The 22,883-nt window shown below is 35.4% G+C and overlaps 1 protein-coding gene across 1 annotated transcript in view; it reads right to left on the bottom strand.

Annotated features, from left to right (window-relative positions):
- Positions 1–22,883, bottom strand: part of USH2A (usherin) — an 868,259-nt gene that overhangs the window by 652,356 nt on the left and 193,020 nt on the right. Inside the window, exons 12-13 of the mRNA XM_053607912.1 lie at positions 17,087–17,282; positions 12,805–13,446 (exon numbers count right to left, since the gene is read on the bottom strand). Of these exons, the coding sequence (XP_053463887.1) occupies positions 12,805–13,446; positions 17,087–17,282 (838 nt within the window). The remainder of the gene's footprint in view (positions 1–12,804; positions 13,447–17,086; positions 17,283–22,883) is intronic.

The raw sequence follows: 22,883 nt of genomic DNA, 5'->3' as shown, positions 1-22,883 counted from the left end.
GTATGACTGGGGAAAAAGAGAGAACCCAGCCTTACCTGGTATCAGGACCTTGCCTGGAGTAGATGCTCACGAAGCACAGTGAGGAGGTGGTGAACTGGAAACATCATGAGTGGTGGAGATCTGATGCTTTAGGTAAGTGATTGCAACCTGCCAGGATTAGTCAACCATCCCCTGCCAACAGAGGTCCAGGATGGGAGGAAGCCTTTTCAGAGTTTTTGGCTTAGGGGGAAGCTGCACATTGAGTCAAAAGCTTGGAAGAGTAGGCAGACTCGAACAGCACACAGCAACCAATTGGAGTGCATTTACATTCAGTTTGGTGGCTGGTGAATCAGCCATACTGAGAAGGTCTCAGTGGCCAGGGTGCCACCACTGTGGGAAGGTCTGAGAAGGTCTTAGCAGGAGGCTAAAGCACTGCCATCTTAATTCCACCTGCTGGGATCAGAACCCCCTTTTATGACAGGCTGAGGGACTTCTGTACCCCATGGAAACTGTTGTCAGGGTTCTCTCTGAGACCTGCCTCTGAAGAATTTTTGTGAGCTTTAAGTTCCCAACCCAGCAGAGATTGAATGCTGAGGAAACAATCAGGTGATAGCCAAAGGCAACTAAGTTAGGAATAAGGACCACAGAGGTTACGGGCTGTTCTCGGTTTCCTAAAAAAGAAAAAACAACCATAGTGTCGCCTTATGTTCCAGCAACATATATATTCCTATTAAAGTTGGTTCCTTCTGCTGTATATAATTTTTTGATAGTATTGTTTTATTTTTATTATTAGTTTTTACTTTCTTTATTCTTGTTTTTCTCTCGCTCTCTCTTTTCTATATTGCTGAGGTTGCTGAAGTTTTTAGCTATTTGAGTTTTTTGTATTGTTTTGTTGTATTCTGTTTTTGATAATTTGTTTGATTTGTTCTATTCTTAGCTTCCCTTTGTACTTTCATCAAGAGCAAGAAGGACTCCTTTATTTTTGGTCCCAGGAAAGAGTTTGGCTATGCTCAGGTTGATAAGGAGCTCCTGATTTTGAAGAACCCTGCCAGCCCAGCCTTTCAAAATTTTTGACTTACAGCAGTTACCTCAACACTGTGCCAAACAATACCATTTCTTCCAACACTCTTATTCTTTCTTTCCATCCTCATTTTCTCCTATTCTTGAATTATTTCCTTATTTCCTTTCATCACCCTTTTCTCTTTTTTTTTCCTCTTTCCTTCTTTGTTTTGTTTTTCTTTGTTTCTCTCGGCTTGTGCTTTACCCTTCTCTTCCTTTTGGCCTAAACTCTGAGACAAGTTAATTTGAAGCAAAGAATGAAGCAAGAAGGAAAAAGGAGGATAAGGAGGTGAACAAGTGGAAAGAACACATAAGGAAGAACCAACAGAAAAAAATGGGCAGCATGAAAAACCAAAACTGTGGAACTCCCCCAAGGGATAATGAGGTAGCTACTTTAGAATACTCCACCTATTAAGAACTAATGGATTTGACAGGAAGGGAAATTAAAATATGAATGATAAAGACAATAACAGGAATTGAAGAGAAAATGGGAAGACAGAATCAAAAGTTGGACAAGTGATATGTAAAATATAGAAAAGATACGGCAGAGCTTACGGAAATGAAGGAGTCAGTCAGGGAATGTAAAGATGCAGTGGAAAGTATCAAAAATGGGTTATATCATGGAGAAGAAAGAACCTTAGAGCTAAAGGACAAAGTTTTTCAACTTAACCCAGGTAGTTAAGGAGGCACAAGAGAGAGAAAGCAGAACACTTGCTTAGAGAACTATGAGACTCTATAAAGCATTCAAACATATGAATAATAGGGATCCCTGAAGGGAAGAAGATCATCCCAAAGGAATAGAAGCCCCACTGGAGTCTATCATAAATGAAAACTTCCCAAGTTTTACTAAAGATCCCAAAACACTCCTTTCAGATGGATATCAAAACCTGGATCATCTCAACTCAAACAGAGATTCTCCAAGACATTCAAATGAACCTGTCCAAAGTCAAGATAAAAGAAAAAATTCTGTAAGCAGCCAGGAATAAGTGACAACTGACCTACAGAAGCAGAGCTGTTAAGATGAAAGCAGACTTTTCAACTGAAACTTTCCAAGCCAGAAGAGCATGGTCATCCACCTTCAACATCCTTAAACAAAACAATTTTCATCCCAGAATTCTGTATCCTGCTAAACTAAGCTTCAAAATTGATGGAGAAATCAACTCTTTTGTGGATATACAAAGGAAATTCACCACAAGAACAGCTCTATAGGAAATACCTAGACCTATTCTCAATATTGACCATCACAATGGACCCCCAACAAAGTAAATACTCAGAAGCTAAATGTCAAAACTTAGCTTATACAATGGCACAAAGGATAAAACTACACAATGGACTCTCACAAAATGAGATGAATAGAACCCAATGACACTTATCAATTCTCTCAATAAATGGCATTGAAATGAATTTTCCACTGAAGAGGCACAGGCTGGCTGGCTGGATAAAAAAGCACAAGCCATCCATATGATATCTCCGGGAAACACACCTAGCTTAAAGGAGAATAAAGACTCAGGGCTAAGGGATGGAAAACAGTATTTCAAGCAAATGGAAATCAGAAGAAAGGAGGGGTTGCAATCTTATTTTTAGATACAAGCAGATTTAAAGCAACTAAAGTAAAAGGAACAATACAAGAAGACATTTCAATTTTAAATATTTATGCACCTAACTTAAATGTTCCCAGATTTATGAAGCAAACCTTAATAGGTCTGAGCAATAGGATATACCATAACACCACCATAGCCAGGAACTTTTACACCTCCCTAAAAGAACTGGACAGATCCTCTAAACAGAAACTAAACAAATATACAAAGGACTTAAATGTGACCCTTGTACAAATAGGATTAATAGACATATACAGAATATACCAGCCCAAAGCTAAAGAACATACATTTTTCTTGTCAGCTCATGATATGTACTCCAAAATAGACCACATCCTAGGATTAAAAAAAAAAAAAAATTAAAAGAAAAGAAATTTTACCTTGTATCTTCTCAGACCACCAGGCAATAAAGGTAGAACTCAACTCCAACAGAAATGTTCATCCGAACTCAAAGACATGGAAATTAAACCACCTTACACTGAATGATATTTGGATTCAGGAAGAGATAAAAGAAGAAATCATTAAATTCCTCAAACATAACAATGAAGACGCAAGTTACTAAAACCTGTGGGATATAGCAAAAGCAGTCTTAAGAGAGAAAGTTATCACATTAGACACCTGTATTCAAAAAAAAAAAGAAAAGAAAAGAAAGCACATCAACTAATGCATAAACCATCTTATGGAATTGGAAAAAGAACAATCTAATTCCAAACCCAGAAAAAGAAAAATAACCAAAATTAAATCAGAGATTAATGAAACTGGAAAAAAAAATGCATTCAGAAAATTAATAAAACAAAAGGGTTTTTTTGAAAAAATAAATAAAATTGATAAAACTTTGGCCAGAATAACTAGAAACAGAAAAGTAAAATCTCTAATAACCTTAATCAGAAAGGATAAAGAGGAAATTACAACAGATGCCACAGAGATACAAGAGATTATCTGAGTACTATAAGAAACACTTTGCCTAGAAATTTGATAATGTGAAGGAAATGGATCAATATCTGGAGCTGTATCCTCCCCTTAGACTTAACCAAGAAGAGCAAGATCTCTTGAATAGACCGATTTCAAGAACTGAGATTGAAGAAACAATTAAAAAAAAAAAATCTCCCAACAAAAATGCCCTGGTCCAGAATTCTATCAAACCTTCAAAGAAGCACTTCTACCCATATTGCAGAAATTATTCAAAAAAAAAATTGAGAAGGAAGGAATCTACTCTAATATGTTCTACAAAGCAAACATCACCCTCCTACCAAAACCAGTAAAAGACCCAACTAAAAAGGAAAAATTCAGACCAATTTCACTAATGAATATAGGTGCAAAAATTCTCAATAAAATCCTAGCCAACAGATTACAGCATCACATTAAAAAAAAATCATTCATCCCAAACAAGTAGGTTTTATCCCAGGGATGCAAGGCTGGTTTAACATACGCAAGTCCATAAATGTAATTCACCATATCAATAGAAGCAAAGATCCTCTCAATAGATGAAGAAAAAGCATTCAATAAAATTAGGCATCCTTTTCATAAAGAACACTTAAGAATATAGGCATATGTGGTACATTTCTTAAACTGATTCATACCATCTGTGAGAAACCCACAGCTAATATTATACTGAATGGAGTAAAACTGAAAGCTTTTCCATTTAGAACTGGAACCAGACAAGGTTGTCCTCTATCACCACTACTGTTCAACACAGTGCTGGAAGTTCTAGCCAATACAATCAGGCAAGAGAAGGAAATAAAGCTCATCGAAATGGGGGCAGAGGAGGTCAAACTCTCCCCCTTTGTCAATGTTATGATCTCATACTTAGAGAACCCCCAAAACTCAACTGTAAGACTCCTGGTAGTGATCAAAAAACACAATACTGTCTCAGGATATAAAATCAATATCCACAAATTAGTAGCATTTATATATGCCAATAACAGCTAAGATGAGAAGTGAATCAAGGACACAATTCCCTTCACAGTAGCTTCAAAAAAAATGCAATACCTAGGAATATACCTAACAAAAGAGGTAAAGGACCTTTACAGATAAAGTTATGAAACCATACGGAAAGAAATAACACAAGATGTTATTATTATCAACAAATGGAAGAATATACCATGTCCATGGCTGTGAAGAATCAACATTGTCAAAATGTCTATACTTCTCAAAGCAATCTACAGATTCAATGCAATCCCCATTCAAATACCACCATCATACTTTCAAGAATTGGAAAAAATAATTCTTCATTTTGTTTGGAACCAGAAAAAAAAAAAAGATAGTCAAGACAATTCTTAGTAATAAATACAAAGCTGGGGTATCTCCCTGCCAGACTTTAGGCTATACTGCAAGGCCATAGTGATCAAAACAGCATAGTATTGGCACAAAAATAGACACAAATTGACATCTGGAATTGAATAGAAGACCATTATGAAACTAACCTCTTAGTTTCCTATCTTTGATAAACCAAACAAGAACAAACATTGGGGAAAAGAATCCCCATTCAATAAATGGTACTGGGAGAACTGGATAACCACATGTATAAGAAACTGGACCCACACCTCTCACCACTTACAAAAATTGATTCAAGATGGATGAAAGATTTAAACCTCAGGCATGAAACAATAAAAATTCTCAAAGAATGTGTAGTAAAACACTTCAAGACAACATCCTGGGGGAAAGTTTATGAAGAAGACTTCCATGGCAATTGCAACAATGACAAAAATAAACAAATGGGACTTAATTAAACTGGAAAGCTTCTGTACAGCTAAGGAAACAACAGCCAAAGCAAGACAATTTTCAGAATGGGGAAAGATAATTGCATATTATGAATCAGATAAAAGCTTGATAACTATGATCTACAGAGAACTCAAATTAATCAACAACCAAAAAAAGACCTAACAATCCCAGATATGACTGGGCAAGAGACATTAATAGAACCTTCTCTAAAGAAGATGAGTGGCTAACAAACACATGAAAAAAAGCCCTTCTCCCTAATCATCAGACAAATGCATATCAAAACTACCCTGAGATATCACCTAACCTCAGTATAAGATTAGATCACATCACAAAGTTTCAAAGCTGCTTATGCTGGTATGGATGTGGAGAGAAGGGAACACTTTTACACTGTTGGTGGGACTGCAAACTAATACAGCCTTTTTGGAAGGGAGTATGGAGAATCCTCAAAGAACTCAAAATAAACCTACCATTTGATTCTGCAATCCCATTACTAGGCATCTACCCAGAAGAAAAAAAATCCTTTTATCATACGGACATTTGCACTAGGCTGTTTATCGCAGCTCAATTTACAATCACCAAACTGTGGAAACAACCTAAATGCCCACCAACTCAGGAATGGATTAACACACTGTGGTATATGTATACCATGGAATACTATTCAGCCATTAAAAAAGATGGAGACTTTACATCTTTTGTATTAACCTGGATGGAGGTGGAATACATTCTTCTTAGTAAAGCATCACAAGAATGGAGAAGCAAGAATCCAATGTACTTAATTCTAATATGAAGGCAGTAGATGAGCTAATACAAAAGGTGGGGTAGGGGAATGCAGGAGAGGGGAGGAGAGAGAGGAACATGGTGTATGGTATACCTCATGGGGATAGGACACGAATGTAAGAGGGACTTTAACAAATGCAATCAGTGTAACCTGGTTCTTTGTACCTTCAATGAAACCAAAAAAATAAAAAAATAATGGGGCCAAGAGTGGGGGGCTCATGCTCAGCATTCTGTCAGGCCGATGCAGGTGGATTGCTTAAGCTCTTGAGTTCAAGACAAGCCTGAGCTAGAGTGAGATTTCGTCTTAAAAAAATAGCCAGACATTGTGGTGGGCACCAGCTGATTGGGAGACTTAGGCAAGAGAATCTCTTGAGCCCTAGATTCTGAGGTTGCTGTGATCTGTGATGCCACGGAACTCTATCAGGGGTGACAAATAAGACTCTGTCTCAAAATGTATATAATAATAATAACAACAACAAGAAGAAAGGTTTAAAAAAAAAAAAAAACTTCCATGCCTTGAACTTCTTTAGAAAAATCATTTAATTAATGATCTTTAAAATTTTCATGGGACATCTAAAATCCTCTCATAATACATTGGTTGAAAATCACTGCTATACAACAAGAGCAGGAAAGCTGAGAGTAAATTCAAAGACTCAATGCCATTCACAATAACAACAAAGAAAATAAAATACCCATAATTTAATCAAGTCGATGAGAGATCTCTACAAAGAGAACTATAAAACACTGAAGATAGAAATCGCAGATGACACAAACAAATGTAAATACATACAATGCTCTTTGCTTGGTAGAATTACCATTCTCAAAATGTCCATGCTACCCAAAGTGATTAACAAATTCAATGCAATCCCCATCAAAATATCAATGTCATATTTCACAGATCTAGAAAAAATAATATTATGCTTCATTTAGAACCAGAAAAGAGCCTGAGTAGTTAAAAAAAAAAAAAACTTAAGCAAAAATAACAAACTAGAGGCATCATATTACCAGATTTTAAACTATACTATGGGCTACAGTAATCGAAACAGCATGATATTGGCACAAAAGTAGAGACATCAACCAATGGAACAGAACAGAGAGCCTAGATATAAAACCATCCACATACAGCCAACTAATCTTTGACAAAATAGACAACAATATACCCTGGGGAAAATAGTCCCTATCCAATAAATAGTGCTGGGAGAATTGGATAGCCACATCAGAAGAATGAAACAGAATCTGTATCTCTCACCACTCATAAAAAATTAATTCAAGATGGATAAAAGACTTAAATGTAAAGCATAAAACCAAAGAACGCTAAAAGAAAATGTTAGAAAAACTGTCTAGATAACAGTCTAGGCAAATAATTTATTAAGATGACTTCAATTACAATCATAGCAAAAACAAAAATAAATGTGATCTGATTAAATGAAAAGGTTATAAACAGCTAAGGAAACAACAGAGCAAACAGACAGCCTACAGAATGGGGAAAGTATTCCTAAGTTATAACCTGAATCTTCAAAAAACTGAAGGAAATCATCAAGGATACAACGAACACTCCATTAAAAAGTAGGAGTGTTCAGAACAGAACAGAAGCTTCTCAAAAGAGACAAATGGCCTATGAACATATGAAAAAAATGCTCAGCATCACTAATCATCAGAGAAATGCAAATTAAAACCACAATGAGATTTCACCTTACCACAGTAAGAGAGACCTTTATTTAAAAGTACATCCAACCAAGATGCTAGTTGGATGCAGAGAGAAAGGAATGCTTATACACTGTTGGTGGGACTGCAAATTAGTATAACCTTTTTGGGAAACAGTATGTAAATTCCTTCAAGAACTAAAAATAGACCTACCATTTGATCCAGAAATCCTATTACTGGGTATCTACACAAAGGAAAAGAAGTCATTTTATCAAAAAGACACCTGTGCTCAAATGATTATTACAGCATAATTCACAATTGCAAGATGTGGAATGAACCCAAGTGCCCATCAATTCATGTGTGGATCAATAAAATGTGTTACACATATACTATGGAATACTACACAGCCATGGAGAAGGATGGATTAAGGCCTTTTGCAACAATTTGAATGGAACCGGAGACCATTATCTTAAGTGAAATATCTATGGAATAGAAAAATACCATATGTACTCACTATTTTTCATAAATTGGAACTAAACAAGGAGCAGACACATGTACAGAGTGAAGTAAACTCAGTGGAAATTAAGGGATAGGAAGTGAAGGGGATGGGTGAAAACCTACCTAATGAGTACAACGAACACTGTCTCAGTGATGGGCACACTTACAACCCTGACTCAAGTTTAACAAAAGCATTCCATGTAACCAAAAACATTTGTACTCTTGTAATGTTTTGAAGTATCTTTTTACAAAAGAAAATAAGGTAAAATACAATAGTTTGAGATATTCTTTGACTTCACTAATCCTCCTTTTCATCTACAACTTGTTTCCATTCCAATCAAAAGCAATAGGCCTTTACTAGGTATAATGAAAACTCGCCTATCTAGTTTACCATTCTGGAACGTTTAAGCATTCAGAATCATTTGATTTAGGGGTGAGGAACAGATAGTCTATTTGGTAGCCATAAGAATATCTTGAACTCTTAAAAACAAGGAAACATAGGTGAGTAGATCCAAAGACCATCATTACTTAAATTCATATGAAATACTTGTAAATTAATTTGTCAGTTTCCCCACGAGAATTTAAGCTCACAGTGAACAGTGCTTACTGCTACACATAAAATGTCATTTCATTACATTAAGAAATCAACAGCACCCAGAAGGAAAAGATTTCCCAGTAAGATTTCTCAATAAGATCTTTTATATCAAAATAACTGTACTTCACAACAGACTATAATAATCCTAATCTGCCCCTGATCATGCAAGCTTTTCATAACTATAATCCTAGGTCGGTGTCTCAAGAGGACTGACCACTGATGAACTGTAGCTTGTCCTGGGAAGAGTCTGACTAGAATAGCAGTGGTCCCATAAATTGGGGACCAGTAAGAACCAGATGAAGAAACTGAAAAGATACAAGGCTAATATACATATATCTTCAGGACTCAAGAGGCCTTTATGATATCTGGTTAATTTTTTCAATTGCCAATAATTAGAATTATCCAAAAAGTACCAAGCTCACTGTCATTAAAAGAATCTATTCAGAAGTTAACTACTATTCTAAAGCCAGTTATGTAGGTGTGGGGCATCCTAATGTAGCCACAACTGATTGCTAATTGTCTTTGGTTATCAATTTTCTTCTTATTCCTTATGATAACAGAGGCCCCAAGTTTTAATTAGGCACATGGACATCTGGTAGAGAATCTATTTTCCAGCCTCTCTTGTACCTAAGTGTGGAAATACAAAGCAGTTCTGACCAAAAGGATGTAAGCAGATGTGGCCACCATTCAGGTACCATATTGAAGATAAGAAGATACTGCCTCTTTACCCCTAGGCAGTAAATGGAGAGTTGGAAGAAAATATGGAAATCCCCTATTGAGGAGGACATTTAGAGAGTCAGTTGAGTAAAAGAAATGGAGATCCAAATCATACCTCCAGATGCTCAGTCTGGTACATTTTCCACTGAGTATTTTGCTATACCCTTGATTTTTTTCCAGTGAACAGAAATATTTTCACCAGTAACTAGTAACTCACTGACTTCATCTGTAGGTTCAGATGATCTTCAGGAAAAGAAACATAATCATGGAAGTATTTACAATGAGATATGAATCACGGTTTCTTGAATATTAACTTCTCTTCAAAGTCAAATAATAAATAGAACATGAAAAAGACATAAGCCTGAGCATATTTTCAAAAGTGCATTCTTTTCAATAGGTTTCAATTAAGCTACTTTTGAACACATTGCTGTTTAATGTTGAGTAAGTATCTGTGGTTCACTGAGTGAGTGATGAAGATTTATGGGCAGTACCTTGAAGGGAAACAACTCAGCAGAGGGCACCAAATGACACTGACAAGGATGGCTGTACAGCATTCCCTGTCGGGAAAGGAGAATGGACGGAAGCATCGGGATGGATAGAAATTGCCACTGCCCATGACACGTGGGAGTACCAGTGAAAGGACTGAAGAAGATGGGTGACTCCGAGAACATTAGAAAATAAAGCTGGAAGCACACACTGGGACCAGAAGATAAAAACGTGTAAAGGCTATCTTCAATTGGACTCAAGCAATAAGCAAAAGAAAACCTGTTTTAGCTAGCCCTATAGGAGAACAGCATAACTAAAGAAGTGTTTCAGGAGAATTATTCTGCCACCTCTACATAGGATGAACAAGCATCTTAGGAAGAAAAGCACTTAGGGTTGGGAACAAAGAGACAACCACAGTGAAAGGCATGGAAAAAAAGGAAAGAGCAATGAAATTAGGATTTCTTTCTCCCAGGAAGGACACAAATGATACAGCCTTGGATATGGATAAAGAAAAGCCTATTCTTTAGTTTGCTGACATTTCGTTAAATTACCTCTGGATGTTTCTACATACATGTAACACCCAGAAAAAAAACATAGGTTTATGAAGAATTTCAGCCCATTGTCTAAATAGGTATGTATATAAAATACCTAGATAATGGACCAAGTTTTTCAACTAAAGGAGTAAAAAGAACAGATGCTTTCAAATAGTGATTTCAGAGTTTTATCCAAAAATAGAAAAAAAAAATTAGAATGTATGACTTATATTATGTACATGATTAAAGTCAGAATGAAACATGCAATAAATTTTAACAGAAGACAATTACTCAAAGGATATAACATTTGATCCGTTAGTTTTTGCTACCTACTTAGAAAGAAAAATGGATAAATCATGGTTATTTGTTCAAGAGACTGAATTGCTTGAGTCCAAAATTAGAGATATTAATAAACAATAAAAAATGTAATTTTAGGATAACAAAAAAATTAATGAATTACAAATTTGGGACGATTAGTCTGAAGCTGAAAGAATGCAACTTGCTCTGTCATTTATGCTATCTGCCTAGCTCTCAACAACTCTCCTGTTTTCTGGGATATTTACCACCTTGCTCCTTCTTGATGGAGTGGTCTCTAAAAGCCATGTTTATTTTATCTGACCCTATACCCAGCCACAGTGAACTGACTCAGAGATAGCCACCCAAACAAAACTCAATCAATAAGAATTTCCTTCTTGGAATTATAATCAAGAGGCAACTATAAGTCTCTGTTGTAGCTGGAAGAATTCTAAAGCAATTTCAGGGGACATGGGGTAGCCATATGACTGTGGAGAAAGAGAGAGAGAGACAGAGAGTTCTCTTCTGCAGAAAGAGAGAGGAGGGTTTGATCTTACTTGTCACACTGACCAATGTCAATGGAAAGTTGTGGCTCAACATCCCTAAGCTGGATCCCTTGCCATGTAGAACAGAACTTCTGTCCTAACCCTTCCATGGCAAGCAAATCATGAATTTGCATCATGCTCATTTTCGTAGACTCAGATAACTCAGAACTGATTTTGTTTGACAGGGTAACAATTAGTACAGCTCTTAAACAATAAATATTTGTATTTATCATGATATCAGGTGAATTTATTATAGAGTACTAGGTATCCCTACAGTCACCCATAAAATTGCCATACATAGGGAAAATGGGAAATTGTAGCTAAATGCATCTTTATATTTATAAAATATTCATTAAGAAATTTTACAAAGAGGTAGCCAACATGTACAGAAATTTTGTAAAACTTTGAAATGAATAATTTATAAATAAAGGTACATTTAGGTACAATTTTCCATTTTCCTTGTATATGGTGACTTTAGGGGAGACTTTTGGGACACACTGTATATTATTTTAATTAAAAATCATATAAAAGCAAGAAGAAAGCCACAGATAGGTTTTATCTTTCTTCCAGTTGGATGCACGTGGAAAGATAGATTTGTATTCAGTGAGATTAAATAGTAGCCTATTTTATTATTTTGATAGCATTCAAAAATAATGCTAGTTGTTTTCATACAATGAAAGAACCTATAGTCTCTTCAGTTAAATCATTGGACCAGCTTTATTTTGTAATTTTGTTCATCTGAATATTTGGCATTATACAGATGACAAACTCAAATTTTCCTTTCTCTGGAATATACAATTTATGCTTGCTTTTTAATTAGTTTTTTTTTTTTTTTCATTGTTGGGGATTTATGGAGGATACAAAGAACCAGGTTACATTGATTGCAGTAAAGTCCCTCTTATAATTGTGTCCTGCCTCCAAATGTTGTCACACTCTGTGAACCCCCACCCCCTTCCCTCCTTCCATCTCTCTGTTCTCCCCTTATCCCACCCTCCACCATGTACTAGGTCATTAATTGTCCTCATATCAGAATTGGAACGTAGGATTCTTGCGTCTCCATTCTTGTGATGCTCAATTCATTTTTTTTAATTGTTAAAAGATGATTTACTTCAAATTGAGAGATTATGAAATAAGTTTAGTTGGCTGGAGGTCCATGTATCCCCCCAAAATAGCAACACAAATATGTCAGATAATTTTGGACAAGTTATTAATACTTGTATCTGTGTTAGATAAATATAATAATGATACTGGGGGTAATTTTTTTAGAAGTCACAAACCAACAGAACAGGGAGAAATTGTCTGTTGTGGGGAGAACAAGAGAAAAGCCATCGTATGCTGAAAATGTAAAACATTTCTCTTACCTGGTTGACACTGATTACACCTTCTTCCTTGACGGTTAGGCAAACATAGGCATTGGCCATCGATTGGGTCACAAATGCTCCCAGGTAATGTTCCCAAGGGGTCACACTCACACATGTGGCAGCCATGAAAATGGTCAATTGTCAAATTGTATCTGTGAAGCTCACACTGATTACAGCGAAGACCTGTTACCCCTAATTTGCAAGGACATTGTCCTGTTGATTGGTCACACAGAAGAGAGCCATTTATTGTTCCAGTCTTATTACAGTTACAGGGCAGACAGAGGAAAGAATTATTTTGCTGTAGGTAGAAGTTTCCTTTCAAACATTCATTGCACTGTCTTCCTCCAACGTTGGGTTTGCAGATGCACTGCCCTGTCTTAGCATCACAGATAGTCCCAGAGAGGGATCCAGCGGGGTCGCAGTCACAGGCTTTACAACCAGTGACGTCCAATCCGTAAAAGTTTTCTCTGCAGGAGTCACACTGAAGTCCTCTGGCTTCTTTTCTGCACTCACACTGCCCAGAAAAAGGATTGCAGAATCTGTTCACCGAGCCGTGGAGGTTACACTGGCAGGGCTCACATCCATCATCATTAAAACTTTGAAGAAATTTGAATCCAAAATTGCAATGATCACACTTAAGCCCTAAAAATAAAATATGTTTAAGAGGTGAGGATAGGAAAATGATTCCATTCAAAATAGCTGAGTCACAAATGTCTGCTGCTGCAGACATTTAACACAGACACACAATATTGAGTATTTTCTCACAGGCAACCTCACAGAGCACTAACTGTATACTTAAAAAACCATGACAATCCTTCATTTAGCTCTCACACACAACTCTGTTTGCAATGGGCTTTATGAAATTTGTGTAGGTTGATGGTCAACGTAAGGAACCTCCTGTACTGATAGGTACGTGTGGTAAAGGCCCCGTCTATGAAAATGAGGGAGGTGGCCAACTATGGAGGCTCTACTGTAGCCGTTTTCATAGAAATAAGAATTCTCTAAAACTATTTAATAAGACATTAATCTGGGTATAAGGTTTCAGTCGGACAGGATGAATAAGTTCTGGAGATATACAGGATGGTGACTATAGTTAATAATAATATATACTTGAAAATTTCTAAGAGATTAGTTCTCAGATGTTCTCACCACAAAAACATGATAAGTACATGAGGTGATGGATATGCTAATTATCTTGAATTAATCATTTTATAATGTGTACATATATCAAAACATCACATTGTATGCTGTAAACATAGATAATTTTTATGTTTAGGCCTTAGTAAAGCTAGGGAAAAGGAAAGAAAAGATTAAGCTGATAACTATTTTTTTGACAATAGCACACACATTTATTCTGAATATCACACATGTAAATAATTCATATAAATAAAACTTATCCGGGGCAATTTTTACTTTAATCCTTCTGTGTGCGCCTGTGTTTTATCCTCTTCAATTAATATAAATTATGCTCTCCTTGGCTCATAAAGCAATCACATTGCTTGTCATCTTATGTGATTCAGAACATACCTCTTAAGACACTAAGTAAATTCTGTTCCTTCTATTCCTTCTATTTAAAGGAGTACACATATCCATTTTACAAATGGATAAAAATGTTTTATCACCTAAACTTACATCTCTGACAACTTAGGTTAGTCTCAAAAAGGCTATTGCGAGGCAAAGGAAAAAAAAATTAGAATAGCAAATATCTAGATGCAAAATACTTTCTTTAGATAGTTTTCACACATCCATGGATTTAAATTACTACTGTGTGAGGTTGTGTCACCCAAAGCATTCATTTCAAGCTAGAACAGCAATTAAAAAATTACTCCTAAAATAAAAGTGAAAAACAGACTCAGGAATGCATATGTAGAAAAGCAATTCCTGAACTGGAAGGAATGCATGATGTATATATATATGTATATATGTGGATAAAAATTCAAGAACTCCAATGGAAGGCAAGTTCTTTAACAGTGATGAATGACTCACCTAAGGCATATCATTTAATTTCAATAAGGAAAATAAAAAAGGACCACTATTCCTGCAAATTTTAAAAATAACTGTATTGTTAACAAGAATTATGACTCATTTTGAACTATTAAAATTGGTCTACATGGATTCATATCATATCAGTTTTAAAAATATGCGCAGTGCTTATTTGAATATGCCATACATATTCCTGACAGGTAATCTATTCCTAACGATACTCAGGAAGGCCTACAGGGCATCACATTCAGTGTTAACAAGTACAGGAGAGTTAGCACACTTGGCATTTAATTCACATTCCTCTCCCTTTTTATTCTAGATGAATGACCTACTTTAATAAAATTATTGGTGCTAATGTATTTTACTGGTGATAGAATCATTAGTAAGATTTAACAGTTTTGTTAACTCTAACAGTTTGCTTTTTGAAGCGTACACAACATACTCTTGCATATTTTGGGCTTTTGCTTTTCCTATTAACGGGTAAAATTAAATAAGGGTACTTGCTAACCCCATTAGGAAAATTAATTTATATACATACCAAGTTTATATTTTTATCGAAAGTGCTACTTGAGCAGAAATAATGCTAGAAATGATAATTATTTATAATGCTACTAAAATGATGTAGTATTCACAAAAATGTATGTTTATATTTTCTTAAAAATATAACAACAGAAAACTGCCTGATCAATCAACAAAAGGGAAGTCACAACAAATTCTAAGTAAATTTTAATTTTGTCCCCTTCCTCAAGCTCTGAACTTTAACCATTACTGGAAAGATATCAGTGATTAGAATAGCAACCATTTCATTATCTTGAAAGGACTTCCTTTAACTTTTGCTATCCTATCTTGAATTTAAAATATATCTCACATTACAGGGCAACAGATACCTTATAGATCGAATCCCCAGGTCTTACAATTCATTCAGCATCACAGATAGCACATAAGGATGTGCTTCTCTTTATAAGGTATTTTTTCCTTCCAAAAAAATCACTTTTATATGCTTGGTATTTACATAGGCAAGTTACATTACAGGTTTTGATGTAATCCTTCTTTAATCCAGAAAAATCTTGTGTAACATCACTGTGCAGATTCACGGTTATTAAATTATACAGAAATGCTTATCTAGCTTAATTTTATCACATAATATATTATATCTATCATCTACATGTATAAAGGACAAAATATTAGATTTAGAGTTAAACACGGAAATGAAAACAGTGCTCAGAATAATATGTACGTGTGTAAGTGCATAGGTATGTATGCTTCTTTGCGTGTGTGTCTGTGTGTGCACGCGTGGTTGTTTGTTACCACTGCCAGGCATATTTTTATTATTGTAACATTCAGGTCAGTGTTAGAAAAGCCATGGGTGACTTGGTGTCTTGGATGACAATAGAAAGGCAAAGGTCTTTTTTAAACTTCCTATATGAACCAAGACACATTCGGTTACAATACAGGACTCACTTCATCAGGAAACTTTCCTCTCCTAATATTCTCATATATCAAAATTTCAAAGTGCATTATGTTCATAGTGCATTTTAGGCACTTGATAAATTTTGTCCTTATGTGGCAGTAGTTCCCCTCAAAAATGTTGGATGTAATAAATTGCTATAATCAAATCTAATTTCTGAAAAATACCTGTGGGAGTAACAAACAAAAAAGCACGTCGTGTATAAAAAAAATGATAAATAACGCTGAAGGTAGCTGTTTATTATAATCAGCCTGGTAGTGAATTACAAAATTAAAATTATGTGGCCCTTTATAACTAACCCTAGCAATATACATGATCTGTGGAATTATGTTGACTTATTTTGCATTTCATAGGAACAGTTCAAAGAAATATAATAGAAAAAATGGAAAGATTTATCACAAAGGACCCTGTAGCAGAGAATATTTTGAAAAAATCCATTTATTTTGGTCTATTAAGAAAACTAGCATGGAAATGATTTGCTTAGAACTCATTAAGTAATAAAACATTTTGAAAAAGTGCTAATTTTCTAAAAGAAACATCTATGGAGTAAGCAAATTATATTTTTCTATGACTTATTAGCATGGGCCTGTGTGAACTAACGCATCTACAGAATAAAGAAACTTCTAAAGGATTGATTAAACTAAGCTTCAAGCTGCAGTTTGATAGAATTATTAATTTAATCATTTTTAGACAGTTAATTTCATCCAAATTGTTTTTTTTTTCCAGTGTGCCTTGAGCAAAGAAATTTGCTTTACTCTTAAGAAATCAAATAGAGAATTTTATTCCAGATGGTAATAGAGATGTGACTTTAAACTTCTGCATTATACATACCAATAACGTTTGCTTTGCACTTGCACTGGCCTGAATTTTGGTGACAGGTAATATCTCCATCCACTGTCCCAGAGGTATTGCAGTTACAGGGCCGGCAGCCATCAGGATCCAACTCCTGTAGATTGTAGAATCCATTCTGGCACTGATTGCACTCTCTGCCAGACACATGTCTCTTACAATTACACTGGCCTCCAATCTAGAGAAGATACAACATTTTGTAGAATGATAAACGTATCTATTTTTAGATAATTTGCTCATTAGATCCAAGACAGGGAGGGAGGGAGAAAGAAACTTTAAATGTTCAATGGACAAGGAGGTAATAAGGTATTTTCCCTCCTGACACAAAACACAGAGAGGCTTCAGCAGCGTGAATAGGAAGAAGGGAATGAAAATAAACCCCATCGAAGTGAGTAGCAGGTGACTAAAAGGGAGATGAGGAATTAACCATTAACTACTATATAAAGAAATCAAAATACAGACACGCAAAGACGGAAAAAAACACCAGCAGTTAATTTAGTCTTTATGATTGCATCTCTTTTTCATTTCTTTCCTTTACTGTCTCAATGATCCAAACGTGTTCTATATATGTCATGTGTTTAAATTAAGGAAGACTTTCTATAATAATAGCATCCTATTGAAGCTCTAACCATATTTAGTTTTCTGCCAAAGGCATTTATTTATCTGTACTGATAATTGACTCTAATACTACATATGGTTCATTTCATCACATTAAGTGTATTAGCTGACTTGTGTTGTGGTAAAGCAAAATATAAAAATGTTACTTGTTTTAAAGCATTTTCAAGCAAAATTAGAGTAAGAACACGAGTAGTTTTTCTCCTCAGGCTGCTGTTTTGAGAATGAAATACATAAAATATATGATGATCATCTACTCTACTTAGATAATACTATGCTGATAAGAACTAAAATGCTTCATAAGTAAACATATGCATGTAAAATGGGAAATAAATATGAGAAATTTAATAGTAAGTCAGGATGTTAACACCGAGATGTGGATACAGACATCAAATCTCTTTTATAATCACTGATGTTTCCCCCCCATTCCCGATTTCCTTTCACTTGGACTGAATCCAGCTCTTCACACATGGAGGCCAAGGTATCAGAGAGAAAAGTAACCTACATGTGAAAAGACGTACTTTGATTTCCATTTAATTTCAAAGCTATAAGAACATTGCAAGGTTGGGATTTATTTTAAAAAAAAAGAGAGAGAAGGGCATTCATATTAAGGAATTTTTAAACATCTACCACTGCCTCATCATGTTAATCTGAGTAATAGGGACCTGCTGGCATATTTAAGGATAAAATAATTGATGTGAAAATATCTGAGAATCTGAAAAATATAGGGTTATATGCACACCAGATGTAGTTGTAGATCACAATGCACTCTAGTATCAAAGACACATAAAGGTTTGGAAAGATGAGGAAGGACTGAATTGCTTCCTAGGAGTTGTTTCTTTCTCCCACGCCCATCTACCACAGGGAAACCAGATCGTTACTCACAGCAGGTATTTGATTCAGCCTACAAAAACAAATGGCATTTATTGGTGATTATATGTTACATACGGCAATGAAAATCCTACAGGTCTCTGATTACTTTTAACGTTGCGAGTACACCACGCAATAATTCAGGCCCGACGTTTTGTTAGTGCTTCACGGCTTCAGTCCCATTCTTCAAACAGACAGCAGGCATCTTCAGGGATAATCTTATACTACATCCCTTACATGTAAAGAGTGTTTTTTCCAAGATCAAGAACAAGAAATGGTGACAAAAATAAAAGAGAAATAAAAATGGCAAAACTTTATTTTTTATATATTTGGTAATATTCTTATTAAATATAATACCTGTATCAGCTGGAGTGTCCTTGCCTTTGGGGGATCTAGAAAAGACTCCCTATAACCCTCATTCCAATACTGTTGAACCAAAGTGCTCCTTTAGTTTATAAGACTTCTTTATATATTGATCATCTCATATTCACCCTGACTCCAAATTTTGCTTCTTCCATTTTGGAATCTTCTTGTCTCCTCAGAACATTGCCCTATATCATCCAGAGGTGAAACTTGGCTAATTTGGCTAATGCCTCAATTTCCAAAGAGGAACTATAGTTCAAAAGTTGTAGCGATTAAACTTTACTAAATATTTGAGATAAAAGAAGAGTGAAAGCTTGACACTGTAATTCGTACTATCCCTTAAGTTTTCCTACAGTTGGAGATTTTCATGGACTTCTGTACTCCAATCACCTGTCATCTGTGTGACTTTTCTCTCCTCCTTCCTCACTCTACCCTAAAGCAGATCTACTTTTCTTTTTACACCCAACTCTCAGTAATGTTTGCACATAGAGTATCTCAAAAGTGTACATTATTGCCTTAGTTACTGTGAATATCTAAGCCTTATCAAGGTATTCTTAACAACATAAACAATTCTCTCCATATAAAAACTCTGCCACATAATAAATAACAATTTCACTCACATTTCATTAATCCAAAGGTCTCTATAACACATATCGATTATAATTTCCCTATATTAGCTATTTTTTAATGCAATTTAAAAATAAAGGGATATAAGACATTATCATTTTATAAAACAATAGCATTGGTCCCAAAATTCAGCTGAAAATACCAAGCTTATTTTTGTACAATTCAGCTCTAGTGGCGTTTTCAACCTTTTTATATCTCACAGAACATTTAAACTATGTTGATCAAAAACAAAAAAGCAATTAAAAAAAGGAATACACTTACTGTGCTTTGAACTTCTTTCAAAAATAATTTAATTAATGATCTTTACAAATTTTTACAGCACACCTAAGATCCTCTCATGGCACACTAGTAGTGCATGCACCAGTTGAAAATCACTGAGCTATAGATTTTCCTCTGTAATGTGAGAAAATACAAACCTTTTCATAGTCTAAGACCAATGCTTACCCAGCAAGCAGTACAAAGAGAAAAAGGCATTTCCTCTTCCTCTAAAAATGTACTTTCAATAGTCAGACACAACAATTTTCTATTTCTATGCTCTTTGGTAGATTTTTCCACACTAATACTACATTGACCTATTGATTTTCTTGGGCAAGATATTAGCAAATATGATGTAGCTGGAGGCTTGAAACTGCTTGCAAATTTGGACTTCATTCTCTTTTATGAGCTTGAATCTCTGAGATCACCTTGCAAACAAGCCCACACTATCCTGTGGGAAGATTTACGGACACACAGGAAAAAACTGAGGTGCCCCAGGTGATGGTTGCTCCTATCATGCCAGTGAATAGCCTGCTTGCCCACCACCAGGTACGTGAGCAAGGCTATCGTACATCATCCAACTACCACTTGACTAGGTAGCTAACCATAGACAAACAAGAAAGCCCAGAAAAGGTCAGTGCAGACCAGCACTGAACTGAGCCACAGAACCGTAAGGTAAATAAATGGTTGTTATTGTTTGAAGCCACTAATTTGAGCAGCAAAAGTTAGTAGACACAGTATCATTGACTAGAACTGAACTCACATCTCAAGGAGGCTGAGAAATGTACTTCATTCGTTCCCTTCATGTGGCTAACATTACCATTTCTACTGCTAATGCAGAAGAAAAACAGATAATGTGACACAATTACTGTCTCTGACAAGTAAATATACATTCACATTTCATGTAATGAAAATTCTTCCATTCTTCAAGGCTTAAAACACAGTTTGGTCTTGTAAATGTTGGTCTTGCCCAGTATCCCAATTTTGTCTTACGAGCTTTCAGCCACATGGGCAAAGAGGGGAAACACATCTTCCCTATAAGCTTTAGTTAGATACTCAGAAATAAGTGCCATTAGCCTGACTTGCATTTTACCCTTTCTTTTTCTAGTTTTGTAAAGTGGAAGATCTTTCCTTGAACTCATTCTTCTAATATAGGTATTAATCTGCCACAATTTTCTTAGGTTGTACTTTCACTTCATTAAATTCAAAATGTTCACAGAAATCAAAATATTCCTTTGATTTCTTCTTTGACCCTTGAGTTACGTAGCATTATGTTATTTACTTTGCAAATATTTAGGGATATTGCAAGAGATAACATATTTATATGACTTAAATCTTTGTAAATCTATTGAGGCTTGTTTTACGGCCCAGAATTTGGTGTACAATGTAAATGTTTGGCGCTGCTGTTGGGTTGAATGTTGTATAAATTTAAACTGAGTCAGGTTGGTTGGTTATGTTGTTCCAATCTGTATACTTACTGATTTTCTATCAGTTTGTTTTTACCAGCATTAATTATTGAAAGAAAGGTACTGAAATTTTTGCCTACCAGTGGATTTCTCTATTTCTTCTTTAGTTAAATAAGTTTTTTACTTTGTATGTTTTGAAGCTCTATTATTGGTACATAAATATTAATATGTCCTATAGATAAAATGATCCTAAGGCCTGCTGCAACATGAAATAACTTTCTTTATCCTTAATTTTTTTACTCTAAAAATCTATATTTTCTGATATTAATAAAGTCACCACAGCTTTATTAGCATTTAAATGATTTGTCTTTACTAACCTTTACTTCTAACCTATTTGTCTTATTCTTAAAATATATTTCCTGTAGGTAGGATACAGTCAGTTTATAGGGTCTTAGTTTTTTAACCAATCTTCTAATATCTGGTTTTTAATTGGAGTATTTAGAACATGTGAATTTAACACAGTTATTAGTATGGTTACGTTTAAATATATCACTTGATATTTTCTATTTGTCCTGTCTTTTTTTGAATTCTTCCCTCCTTTTTGCCTATTTTTATTTATATTTCATATTTTTATGTGATTTCATTTTATCTCTTTGTTGGCTTACTAGCTACAACTCTTTGATTAGTTTAGTGGGTTTTTTCCTACATCTTTATCACAATCTACATTACAGTGATAAACTGCTTCACATATGCCGTCAGACTGTTAATTTCACAAACTTGTCTTAGACAAAGTTCTCCATACTCATTGCTTGATGTCACTACGGTCACCTTTGAAGTATTCCTCATGGGATGCCATGCACCAACAAGAGCACCTAGTCTACCCTTCAAAGCCCTTCTGGGATGAGTTCACAAACTTAATTGTCAGACCTTGTACAACAGCAGTTCTAATGACCACTCTAGAAAAAAGTGCCAAAAGTGGGGCGGTGCCTGTTGCTCAGTGGGTAGGGCGCCGGCCCCATATACCGAGGGTGGCGGTTTGGAATCTGGTCCTGGCCAGTTAAAACAGCAGTGGCAACTGCAATAAAAATAGCCAGGCGTTTTGGTAGATGCCTATAGTCCCAGCTACTCAGCAGGCTGAGGCAAGAGAATCTTTTAAGCCCAAAAGTTGGAGGTTAATATGAGCTGTGATGCCATGGTACTCTGCCAAGGGAAACAGAGTAAGACTCTGACTCAAAAAAAAAAAAAAAAAAAGGCCAAAATTGTTTTGAAAGGGTATACTAGGTGCTGGTGTCGGGGCACAGCTTCCCAGGGTAAGTATTTCAAAGGTGACCATAGTGCAATTCAGCAATGAGTTTGGAGCACTTTTTCTATGACAAGTTTGTGAACTTAACTGTCTGACCTTGTGTAGTATAGAACTTTACAACAGTATACAGGTGGCCCTTGAAATACACAGGTTTAAACTTCATGGGTCGACATATACATGGATTTTCTCCCACCTCTGCTGCCCCTAACACATCAAGGCGAACACATCCTCTTCCTCTTCCTGCTTAGTCCATTCAACAGAAAGACAACACAGATAAAGACCTTTATGATGATTCACTGCCAGTTAATGAAATGTGAATATATTTCCTCTTTCTTACGTT

The sequence above is a fragment of the Nycticebus coucang genome, chromosome 10, assembly GCF_027406575.1.
Source record: "Nycticebus coucang isolate mNycCou1 chromosome 10, mNycCou1.pri, whole genome shotgun sequence".
Classification (NCBI taxonomy): Eukaryota; Metazoa; Chordata; class Mammalia; order Primates; family Lorisidae; genus Nycticebus; species Nycticebus coucang.
Note: the sequence above shows the minus strand (reverse complement) of the source record. Positions and strands in the feature narration are given on the sequence as shown.